General features: G+C 35.8%; 1 protein-coding gene and 1 long non-coding RNA gene across 5 annotated transcripts in view; one reads left to right on the top strand and one right to left on the bottom strand.

Annotated features, from left to right (window-relative positions):
• Positions 1-7,685, top strand: part of LOC106148219 — a 30,961-nt gene extending 23,276 nt beyond the window's left edge. Inside the window, exon 6 of the long non-coding RNA XR_001233468.1 lies at positions 7,594-7,685. This is a non-coding gene — a long non-coding RNA (uncharacterized LOC106148219). The remainder of the gene's footprint in view (positions 1-7,593) is intronic.
• Positions 1-13,072, bottom strand: part of Rims2 (regulating synaptic membrane exocytosis 2) — a 383,342-nt gene that overhangs the window by 190,918 nt on the left and 179,352 nt on the right. For all 4 annotated transcript variants that reach the window (XM_013512858.1, XM_013512859.1, XM_013512860.1 and 1 more), the window contains 2 exons: positions 9,552-9,620; positions 5,628-5,784 (listed from right to left, as the gene is read on the bottom strand). In XM_013512858.1, the coding sequence (XP_013368312.1) occupies positions 5,628-5,784; positions 9,552-9,620 (226 nt within the window). The remainder of the gene's footprint in view (positions 1-5,627; positions 5,785-9,551; positions 9,621-13,072) is intronic.

Raw genomic sequence — 13,072 nt, 5'->3', positions numbered from 1 at the left:
GGAGAGCAGCTGGAACCCCTCACTTCTAACCACACCCCTCGCTAACACCGCAGGCCAAACTCTCATCTTCACGCACTGCCTGCGACAGCACCTCAGCATTCTCTCCTCCACCTTACCCAGCGCTCTGGGTAGGTGGCACACAGCAGCCCTCTGAAACATAACTAAGACCATGCATCTCCCGTTACAGAAAGAAAGACGAGCGTCTAGCATTTAGTTTTATTCTACAGATGAGTTGGTTTCCTACCTTTTCCAACCCACTTTCCATATTAATTAGTAGTGCCACCTTTATTAACATATATCAAGTTAACATAAAATATCTATAAATCATGTATACATATACATATATTGCACGATTATATTTGGTATGTCTATTACTATGCATGGGCTCGTAGTAAATTTCACTTCTTTTTAATTTGATAATTTGTTCATCTTTGGCCTTTCACATAAATTCTAAAATGATGTCAAATTTCAAAAATTACACATATGATTCTGATTAGGATGGCATTATTGATTAATTTATGCAGAATTGAAGCCACTCTACTCATAAGATGCACTACTTTATCTAAAGTTCTACATTCTTCTAAGAAGTTCTTCTTAATTGTTAGATGAATTAATACACACTTTGTGCTGCCTTTGAGAATTGTGCTTTGAGAATCTCATTACATTTCCTAATCAGTTATTACTCATTTTTGTAAGGTGTTTTATGGCAAACTATTTGGTAGAACTCCCACATTAGTTTAAATATTCTGATTATGCTACTTTCAGTGTAGACAAATCCATTTTTAACAAGTAATGGTGGTTTTTATTTCTTCTTTTCCAATTCTTCCACCTCTTATTTCTTCTTGTTTTATAGTATTTTTCAGGAGTGGATGTGCTATATTATTTATGACATTATTTAGTCAATGCAAATGCCTAGGCAGTTTTTTCTTTCTGTATTGTTTTTTTTTTAAAGCGTTTTTGTGTGTTGTTGGTTGTTTTCTTCTAGTTTTTTCTTTTCTGTTGTGAAGAATTGAAAATAAAATTATTTTTCTGTCTGTAATGAGATTTATTTCCCCACTGGTCCATTCATGTGATGAACTGCCATAGCAAATTTTGTGATGTCTATCATGCCTTTAATTCATGGTTAGATTAGTTGGTCAATATAATATTTTTACATTTGTCTGCAGTTAAAATGTGCTTGTAAACTTTTCTTGCACTGGAGGATCCGAGGCAGGTTTACACTGGCTCCAGGAAAACAGCTACACAGCTTTCTTTCTTGTTAGTTTCCACAGTCAGTTGTACATAACGGAGAGATAAGTTCTCAGCAACGTGGTGAAAAACTACCTACAAAACCTGCTTACTCTGGGCTTTTGAGTGGGAAAGGAAAGAGCGGATTCTCTTCGCGTGCCATTTCAATACGCTGCTGAGTGGTTAGCTTTTCTAGCTGTTCTCTTTCCTCTTGTTCCAATTCCTTATTTTCTGTCAGAAATTTAAATATTTCTTCTAGTTTGCCAGATATAACGGCATGCTATCATCATTCAGTTTTAAAGCCTATTTTCCTTTGTACTTGCCCCTTTTACAGACTGTTTGTCACCCATTTGTCACGCAGGCCTCCTTCTCAGAGAGCGAGCTCCACGGTCCACGTGCACGCTCCCTCGTCTGTCCATGGCTCTCCTCTCACTGTCCGCTCCATTCTGTCTCCGTTCGGTGACTCTGCCCACACCCGCACTCGCTCCTCCTGTTTCAGGGATCCCCTGTGCTGTTCTGCACTCACTGTCCCACATCCAGTGCTTATTGCTTACTTGGTTTGATCTGCTTGCTTTTAATTGACTTGTAAAAATTATGCAGCTACGGGGTACAGTAAGTGTGCATGCTGTATAATGGCTCAATGAAGCTACCTAACAGGGACATTACTGCCTTACACACCAGCTGTATGGTGAAAACGCATGCAACCTATCTCTTAGGAATCTTCCAGTGTATAAGGCATTGTTAACTACGGTTGCTGCACTATAGATGTCTAAACTGTTCACTCTGGCCAAACGGAAATTTTGCGTCCTTTGGCCAACGTCTCCCTAGTCCCCACCTCCCACCATTTTACTCACTTCCGTGACACAAACTCTTTGTAGATTCCAAACGTACATGAGGCCACAGAGTGTTCGTCTGTGTATGTCTGGTTTATCTCACATAACACCTCTCATGTTCGTCCATACTGTCACACACACCAAGGAACAAGGCTTCCTTCTATTTTAGGGGTGAGCACTATTCTCCTAATTATATCCACCACATTTTCTATATGTGCGTCACTCGTCCACTGATAGACACTTAGGGTATTCCCTACTTTAGCTGTTGTTATGAATGCTACTATGATCATTGTAGATATCATCAATATACTAATTTCATATCCTTTGAATATATGTGCAATGTATTATTGTAGGATTATATGATAGTTCTATTTTTAATATTTTGAGAAATCTCAAAGCTCATAAATGATTCTACTAATATGGACTGTCACCAGTAGAGTATAAGGCTCACTTTTCTCCACATCAGATATAAAATCATCTCATTTCACCATGTCCAATCTTTCTATTTTCTAATAAATTTCTTTTCTTTTTCTTTTTGTCTTTTTGAGACAGGGTTTCACTACGCAGTTCAGGCTGGCCTTGCACTCACTTTGTAGCCCAGGCTGGCCTTGAATTCACAGCAAGCCTCCTGCCTCAGCCTCCTGAGTGCTGGGATTACAGATGTGTACCACCACACCCAGCCAAATTTCTTTTTCTTAAGGTGAAATTTTTCTATATATTATTTGTGTCCCACAAATGTTTAACAGGATTTTCACTATCATTCAATTCTAATATGTCACAACTTCCTCCTCGTTATTTAATCTACAACCAAATTATTTAGCAGTGTCTTAGAAAGTTCCAGGAATTTAAAAAACATCTTTTATAGGTTTATAAATATAGTGCATAATATTCAAAGAAACTGGTTTATATAAGATTTATTGAGGTTTTCTTTTTCACCAATTCTTAAAATGTTTTTTCTTAAAAGATACTTTGTAGTCTTTGCTTGGATAATATGAAATGTTACACAAAAGACATAGACAGAATATAGATTTACTTCACACAGTAAGTTTGAGCGAACACATATACTATTTAAATCTTCTAAGCCATTGCTATGGGGGGTCTGGTTTAGCTACTGACTTCTGTTGAGATCTGCTAAGATCTCCAGCTACCATCGTGTACTTATTTTTCTAACAATGGCGGCTGCTTTTTTCTACATCTTAAAGCTGTTTATTTGTAAGGAACACATCTGTGCGCGATCATATGCCCAGTCTTTCCGTTAGTCTTCAGAGCACTCTAAGACGAACCTGAGAAAGTGTCGCCTCCGGCGAGCTGAGCTTCGGAGGGCACGGTGACGAAAGCACAGCGTGCAGTTTGGCCCGTGTGCCCCAGCCTTTGTGTAAAGTGCGCGCTCTGCCACTCAAATGGGCAGTGACTGTGGGACCTTTGGCTTCGTAGTTCGGGGTTTTTCCCACAATACATGTTGTTTTTATAGCACTTCTGACACTCAAACTTTTAAAACCAAAACTGGGATTCCAGTTTCTTTTGGTTTCCATGTGCTGATTATGCTTTTAATGCTGTTGTTTTCATACTGTGTTTTCAGTTTCAATATACTACCTACGTATAACATACTGGTGGATCATACTTTAGGGATGATGACTATGACTTTATTTTAAAATCTAAATGAGGCTTCTGTAATTGATCAATAATTATTTTAGCTACCATCCTTCACTGGATTGCACACTCACACATTTATTTTTCATGCTAGAATAAACTTTTTAAGCCTAACTTTTGTAATGATGGAGTTTGTCTTATATGCAGCTGAATCCGACCTAGAACCTGTGACTATGTTCTATTAGATGGGTCAAACTTTCTTGCTTTGGTACAAGTAAAGCTATGATATAATGTGAATTTTATTTAGTTTTTGTCCCTGGCTCCTGACATAGAGTTCCTAAAACCCTGGAAATTTTCTGGTTGCACTGTCTTCTGTTTTTCATGCTGAACCCCTTTGATAACTTCTCAGACTATGGTAATGAGGTTTGTTTGGTAGCACCCTAGATAGCCTTAGGATGAGACCAGTGACCAGAGAAAACAAGTCACTCCAGGATGTGGGTGCTGGAGCGCTCACTCTGCCCACTCTCCTCCTGAACAAGGTCTGCTAAGCTCCCGCTGCAGAACACACAGAGGTGCCGGGAGTGCAGCACGCCCACAGGGCACAGGAGCCCCCTCTAGAGCGCACATTTGCCTTGTCCTTTTTACTCCTGGCTATTCGTCTGCACTTCTTATAATATCCGTACGAGACCACTGAATATAAGCCACTGTACAAGTGCTAAACTGTGCGACCATGCTCGCAAATGATCGGACCCAAGGAAGGGGCTGTGAGAACTATTTACAGCTGCTTGGTCAGTGCAGGACAGACACTGCCTGGCACTTGCCTCGGGGCTCTGTGGTGCAGCCAAGCTCGTGCCACCTGATGCTAGCTCCAGGAGACAGTGGAACGGAACTGAATTATGCGACACTCAGGTGATGTCTCATCTCTGCAAACTGCCTGATACGAGGAGAGAAACACACACCTGGTCACGGAGGGTTCTGCATTGAGTGCAGAAAGGGGAACTCTTCACATGTACCCTTTATTCTGTTCTTAAGGAGATGCAATTATTTTTTAAATTATAAATTCAAAGTTCTCTCTTAAACTTTAAATATCAGAATACAGATACCATTCTCTCAATGAACCTACATTTAAGCAATTACTTTTCAGAAAAAATTTAATAATTATAGTCCCACTTACCAATATATTTAATTCAAACATTATAAACTATATCTATAAACTTAATATAGTACACTTCATAAGTTTTGTAATTATCTAAATTAAGTAAGCCCATTTTGGTGGTCGATATTCTTGTAAATTAAATAAGTAAAATTTATAAAGACAATAAATCTAACATTCTCCTAGTCAAATTTGTGTAAAATTAATATTCAATTAAAATTAAGTCTAAAATTATTTCATTAATTAAAATGAGTTATAAGGCTGTTAATCTAATGAATCGCTTTCTTCAACATTATAAATACATAAAATGTGAATTGTGCATATTTCTTGCCAGCCTTACTTATTCCCACGGTCCTTGCTCCATTAATCCTTCTGTACTTAACTAGACTAACTGGGACCCTCTGCTAATATAAGCCCTGGTGCTACAGATTTGCTAAGCCGCTCTTCCCACCACACATGCATTATTTTTAATTCTTCTGATGATTGCTCCTATTTCTAGAGGACAAGCAGATGTCTGTTTTTCCTATTTTTCAAAGTACCCACATCTATATCATTAATTAGTATACAAAGTTGGACTTAATACATCTGCTTAATGTGATATGTGACTAAAATGGTTCTTCTTAATCATTTTAATTTCTTTCAATACAGTAATATATAAATCATCCAAAATTTCAAAGTAACCTATATTTCTTTGTTTCCTCATTATATAGGTTATTGAATACCATTTTGATTCTCTTAAATAACTTTTTGCATAAGTTTATGATACTTTAAGACAAGTATACCTGTGGTGCCATGCTACAAATAAAAGGTATACGCCACTTTACCTCTGTGGAGGGGGCACGCTGGGTGACCATGATCTTGTCCTTCCTATAACATCTACTCGATGAGGAGACCCTGATGGTGAGCAATGGTTGGATGACATTACTTGTTCTGGCACTGATAATGTTGAGCTCTGCAGATCTCGACCATTGTGTCGATAATCTAAAGGTGGAAAGATTAACAATTAGCTATATACTAAGCCTTTTGTGTATTTTGTACTTTATTCAAAAACATTAAATATTGGTGAAGCTGAAGGACTTTGAACATTTTAAGTACAGATTACAATAGATAAAGCATAATATTAAAAATATTTTATAAACACATACATGAAGAGGAATGCCAAATATTCAAATTTGGAGTTACTATGTTGCTGGCACTGTTAAATACAGTATAATTTTTATGCATACTTACACATGCATTAAGTTTCTTACATAGAAAGAAAAAGTATATACAATTATCTTCAATATTAACTCATTTATACTAAAAACATTTTCATGTCTACATGACCTAGAAGTTTTAAATACTTCTCAACAATTACTAATTTTTAAAATTATTGTTTGCAAAAAAGTTCTAGAAAGCTATAGTTATTTCCTTAAGAGATGGACCATATTAGGAAATAATCTACCATTTGAAGTACTTCAACACATGTACAAAAAACACAACTCAAATGAGTACTAGAAAGCAACTTATACCTGAAAAGACTGAGAAGAAAACAGAATTCAAGCCTGATAGAAAAACAGCAGTTCAGCCGGGCGTGGTGGTGCACGCCTGTAATCCCAGCACTCGGGTGACTGAGACAGGAGGATCGCTGTGAGTTCGAGGCCAGCCTGGGCTACGAAGTGAGCTTAAGGCCAGCCTGAACTGCATAGTGAAACCCTGTCTCAAAAAAGACAAAAAAGAAAGAAAGAAAGAAAAACAGCAGTTCCCTGTGGAGCAGTGTGGGGACATAAACAGGAAAAGTAAGTTTGGCCCAACATGTATATATCTATACGTGAAGCATGTGGTGCAGAGAAATTGAACGTTGCCTAGCAGGAAGTGATACTATAACCATCACCATTGTTATGGTGGAGTGGACTTTTCAGAGGTGGCTGAATCTAGAGTTTGTGAGTGATTCATACCTCAGTGCTGGGACTATGGGTGTGAGTGCTACACCTGCCCTAGGGTGGGTAGCCTGCATACAATATAATGGTCAGAATGAAGCTTGTTCTCTCTCTGTCTCTCTCTGTCTCTCTCTCTCTCTCTCCTCTCCCTGCCTCCTTCCCTTACAAAGTTGGAGAAATGCCTATCAGCCCTTCCAAAACTTCCTATAAGTCTACAATAATGAGAATATCATGGTATTAGAGATGAAGAATAGATTAATCAATGGAACAGAATAAACAGCTCAGAAATAACACCCATCAAGATAGTCAGGTGACCTATGACAAAGAAGCAAAGACAAAATGCAGCTAAATGCAACAAACCATGTTGAAACAACTTGACATTTACATGCATAAAAAAAGAATTTAAACCCATACCTCACAAAAATTAACTCAAAATGCATCATAGATACAAATTTAAAATACAAAACTATAAATCTAGAAGATCACACAGAGGAAAACCTAGAAGCCCTTGGGTGCAAGTGATAACTTTTAAGTAGTACAACAGTGAAGGCAAAACTTACAAAAAAATTCATAAGCTGGGTTTGAGTAAAATGAAAAACTTCTACTCCTCAAAAGATGATGTCAAGAGAAAGACAAGTCACAGACTAAGAAAAGATATTTGCAAAGGACATACCTAAAGAAGGATTATTATTCAATATATATGTAGAACTCTTAAAATTCAAAATTTTTAAAATGAGTTAAGATTTTAAAGGACATCTTAATAAAGAGGAAACACAGACAGCAAAGAAACATGAAAAGATGTCAGCCTCACATGTCACCAGAAAAAGTCGAATTAAAACGCCACTGATGTACCACTGCACATCTGTTTCAGAACACTGACAACAGCGAAGTTCAGCAAGGATGGAGAACAACAGGAACTCCCTCACATCAGGAACTCGCACTTGCTTCCAGTGAGTGTGTAAAATCAGGTAGGTGGTGTGCAGGTGTTTGAAAAGCTAGAAGTACTCTCTTCACACAATCTAGCAATCATGCTCCTTGCTGTTTACCTAAGGCCATGAGAACCTATGTCTTCATGAAAAGTTGCGTATAAATGTTTATAGCAGCTTTAGTCAGTATCCAAAAGACGCAAGTAACCAAGATGTAGTCCAGCAGGTGAACTGATTCCAAACACTGACATATCTAGACAATGGAATATTATTCAGGGCTAAAAAGAAATGAGCTAGCAAGCTGTAAGACACAGGTAAAAGACGTCTGTCTAAAGACTTCCCATCAGCAATGTATAAAACTTCCTTTCTCTCCACATCCTTGTCAGCAATTGTTTCTGTCTTTTTGATTCAGCCATTCTAACGGGGCTAAGATACTATTTCACTAATATTTTAATTTAGATTTCCCTGAGAGTGAATGATACCAAGCATTTGTATTTGATGTCAGTCATTTGTATTTCTTCTTCTGAGAAATATCTATTCAGAGTACTTCTCTATTTTTAAACTGGATTACATATGTTTGTCATTAAGTTTTTTGAGTTCTTTATATATTCTGGATATTAGATAAGAATAGTATGGAGGTTCATCAAATAACTAAAAATAGATTTATCACGGGATCTGGCTACCCCATTTCAAGGTTTATATCCAAAATAAATAAAATTAGGCTTTATGGGCCTGAAGAGAAATATTTTTGATTAAAAAAAATATGATGTGAAAAGATATTTAGAGTAGAGCAAAAATAAAATAGTCAAAAAAGGAATAGCATATAAATACAAAAAATTTTAATGATCTCCACAATAGAAATGAGAAATTTCTTCAAAACCACTTTATTGAGGTTTAATCTATAAAACATAAAACATGGAAAGTACTTCTGCAGTCTTAATAAAATATTATTCACGTTTAGTTTTATAACAGGCAAAACAACAGTATTATAAAAGTAGTACACTGATACAGGCATGCTAATTGATCCATACTCTAACAAACTTATCATATAAATACTGCATAGTTATAATGAAAGTGTAGTATATACTATGTATGACAGATCATATTTTGCACAGAATAAAATTAGTCATAATCATAAAATTTGTTAGGTTATTTAAACTTCAAGAAGAATAGAACAGTTACAATATCAAAGATATCATATATGTATATATTTGTCAGAATTAATAGAGAGCATATCTACTTACCTAAATATCAAATCATTGAGTAAACGTCCAAACATAAAATGAGGCAATAGTTGCACTGTTACACTATTATGCTATTATAACACACTAGTACTGAATTACACTAGTATCATTTCAATATATAGCTACACATAATGCTTAATATAAAAATAGTGAAAAGGACATTTTCAAGTACGTTGGTACAGTCAAAAAGATTTCATCTTTTTCATAATAATAGCGCATCATAAAGAATTTTCAATTGTGTAATAAATCCTCCAATTTATTGTAAAGTCCATATTTAGTTGTTTTAAATATAAAACCTATAAATAATTTACTTGTTTGGCAGCTTTCAAGAATACCCAATCTAATTCTCTTGTTCAGGACTTTAAACTGCCAAAGTTGCCAAATTTTGTTTCGGGAGATATAGAAGTTCTCTCTCTCTCTCTCTCTCTGGTAAATAATGATTAATTTCTCACTTTTAAAGTTTCAATCAGTACATGTTTGCAGTGCACAGCGCTTGCATTCTTGTAGAAGCCAATACAGGTGCAAAACACATGTAAACTCTTTTTGCATCCCCTATCCCTGCTTCCCCACCCTTCCGCCCCCTCTCTCGGTCACGTTCCCGTGCGCAAAAGATCTGTCCTCTCCTTTTCAATACCATAAAGCAATTCTAAAGTGCTTACCCGATACTACACCAATTCCATCATCACAGTCATAGTCTGAGATTTCACTATCACTTATTCTTTTGGACCCTGTAAAGGAAATAATAGGAATAACTGTAACTACTAGTTGATTAAGAAGTAAAAAACCCTCCACAACCTGAAAAATAAATGAAAGGATTTTAAATGACACTTCAGAATGAAAATATAGAGAGAAATAAAGTCATTATGAGTCCACCAGCACTTACTTTCACACACATTACGTGACGTGAGGTTATGGGTGATAAGGAGTTAACGAACAAGAATTATCCTAGACATGTGTAGGACAAAATCTAAGTGGCTTAAATCTAGAAAAATAAGAAGCAATTATGTAAATTGTGTGATGCTGATCAATAAAATTATTGGAAAATAGGTAAGTTAGTATGAGACGCTCTTGGACAAAGGCACTCAAAACTAGGCAGACTTCAAAACACAAGGAATTGTTTTCAAAACCACTAATGTGTGTTTTCCTAATATGTATGGTAAAGAAATTCAATGTATCCAATTACTTTTTCATCGTTTTCATGGAGCATAAGTAGAACTGAGAAAAACAAATTCATTTAAGGGTTCTTAATTTTTTTAACTCTTTATTTTAGCTATACCTCAACTGCTTTCAGAAGAAATAAATAATGCATAAAATTCTTTCATTAAATTGTGAATTGTGCTGTTTCCTAAGAAACACTCTAAGATCACTAATATTATTATTTAAGAACAGTATGTGTGCATTTTCCCTTATAAAACAAATCACTAACATCATTTTAAAAGTTAATCCTAGAATGACAGAAATAAAATCAAGGCATTGATAATTAAAGCAAATTGTGATTACACACTTTATTTGAAATACATCAAGTATGGCGACAAAGGTGTTATCCGAGGGGTTTTGCATCTTTTTCCTCCATATGTGCCTCAGGACTTAATATATCTTACACAGTAAAATCTTTTATTAAGGCACTTTTTCCTTTCTTGGTACCAGAAAATATTTAAGGATGAAGGAAGACAGAGTTGCTATTTCTAACATGGCTTGTTTTATCTTTCTTCTACTAAACATTATTCTTTTAACAGATGAAAACAAGTGGCACCAGAATAAATGCTTTCATTTATGGCTTATAAGAACATGGACAGTTCATATTGTATAACATATTTAAAGCAAAGATTATCCAATATTCTAAGAATACCCTCCAACATTTACAATCTACCCTTAGAAATAACTCTGTAACTTTTTTCCTCTTATTTGTTTGCTTTAATCCTTGCCCTTTTAGGATAGCAAAGGTCTCTGTTGCCAGGAACTATGGACTCATTGTCTTCTTTTACTGATTAGGAAAAAGACACCCTTGTATTTTTAATCCTGTAGACCCAACAAAAGAAACCCCACTATAATTTTCCTTATGTATCCTGATGTTATAGAGCTTTAGACACAAATGACTCAGGGGCTCTAATAGCCTCGATTAATTTTGAAGCTAGAACAATCTGACAAATTCCCAACAGACCAGTCAGAAAAGGATGTACAAAATTAGGACATACATTCTAAAGGGCCTTGGAATCACACAGATGGGACTGTGGAGGGAAGATTCCAGAAAAGGTTTGCTATCGAGTTACAGCAAGTTTTCATTCTGTAAATACTCAAGGATGAGGGCAATGATTACTGTGGCAGGTACATAACAAAACATACCAATTACATGCTTTTCACATTAGTCCAACATCAGATCAAATATAACAGGAGAAAAAAACAAAGTTCATATTGTCAGTCTTTGTGAGCTGTCCCAAGTATGCGTGTGTGTGGTAGGGTAGCATACAAGATTTATAAAAACTGCTTCTTCTCAAACTCTGCAGGTTGTAGACTGAAATTTTAAGAATGTTTTCATTAGTTTACAAACATAATGTTTACATTCACCTCAGGGAGTACATATATGTCCTCAATACATCTTGATTCTTTTCATTCCCCTTTCCTACCCACTTCCCTCCCTCTGTCTCTAGGTCTGTTTTGATTTTAACCCTACAAAATTTAAATATATTGCAGTTTTGTAGTCTCTATATGATCTTGCCCTTTGATAATTTGATGAATCCAAGTTCTGAGATTTAATGCCTATATTCATCTACTGAACTCAGTATTTAAAACTAAATTTAAAACTAAAAACTCAGTATTTTCAGTGTCTTAAGAAATCTTTCCACATTAGAAAAGAGTTGTCTCCTCTATTTTCTTCTGAAAAGTTTGCTTTTTGTAATTATATCCTCTACATCTTGAATTGAGCTTCTATGTAGTGTAAAATATGGATGTAATTTTATTTTTTCCATATGGACAACACATTTCAACTTTTCTTTCTTTCTTCTTTCTTTCTTTTTCTTTCTTTCTTTCTTTTTCTTTCTTTCTCCATCAGAGTATTTACCAATAACCTGTCACAGTATCTTTACTATAAATAAGTGTATCCTGTGTGCGAAGACCTTTCTGGTTTTCTACCTTCCCCTTTGCACAGGCTGTCTATCCACAAACCAATAACTCACTGGCTTTATTACTACAGAGTCATTTATTGAAAAACAAATCTATACGCACTATTGTTATATTTGCATTTTTGATCTTGCCCTTTAGCTTTTCCATATAAATTTTGGATTCAGGTTGTTAGACTGCACAAAAACATCCTATTTTGATTTCTCACTTGAACTGCACTGAAACAAAACATTAACATAGGAAGAACTAGGATGTTTTATAGCATTGTTTTACTAGCCCTGTGGACAGCTGTTTAGCCCATTTGGGTTTCAGTTCTATAAAAGTTCTAATTTTGGTCACTAAAATTTCCTGTACTTGGTTTTATCCTTGGCATCCTACAATTTCGAAGGTTTATGTACACTGAAGTTATTTCATTTAGTAAATACAAGTTGAAAACTAGTGTTTCAACAGAGGTAAATAAACTATTTTAAAAGAGTAACCCACATTCATGGTAAATGTCTTAGCAGAATACCAAGAAGGGAGCTTCCTCAAACTGATAAAGGGCGTCTACAGAACTTCCGTGGTTAGCACCACACTTAATGATGGAACATTGAATGCTCTCCCCTGACACAAGTGAACGAGTACGAGAGGTTTACTACAGGTATGAGTGTTCTGTTCGACACTGTACTGCATGTTCCAGCCAGAACAAAAGCAAGGAAAGGAAAAGAAATGAGTGGTGTACACGTTTCAGACCAGGAAGTAATGTGATCATGTAAATTCAAATTCCTAAAGAAGCTACAAAAAGCTCATGATGACTAATACAGGAATTTAGCAAGTCCGCAAGACATATAGTTAATACAAAAGTGAGCTATCTCTTAGAAAGTATCAATGAACAATTGGCAAATTAATTTCAAAACTAGTATCATTTACAAGAATATCCAAATCATGAAATATTCGTGTATACATCTTTTTTTTTTCTTCTTTTCTTTTTTTTTTTTTTGGTTTTTCTCCGGTACCGGGAACCGAACTCACAACCTTGCGCTTGCCAGGCAGGCGCTTTGCCGCTGAGCTAAATCCCCAGCCC

This window comes from Chinchilla lanigera, unplaced genomic scaffold, assembly GCF_000276665.1.
Source record: "Chinchilla lanigera isolate Chin_1 unplaced genomic scaffold, ChiLan1.0 scaffold00016, whole genome shotgun sequence".
Taxonomy (NCBI): Eukaryota; Metazoa; Chordata; class Mammalia; order Rodentia; family Chinchillidae; genus Chinchilla; species Chinchilla lanigera.
The sequence above is the reverse complement of the archived record's forward strand: the minus strand, read 5'-3'. Positions and strand labels throughout refer to the sequence as shown.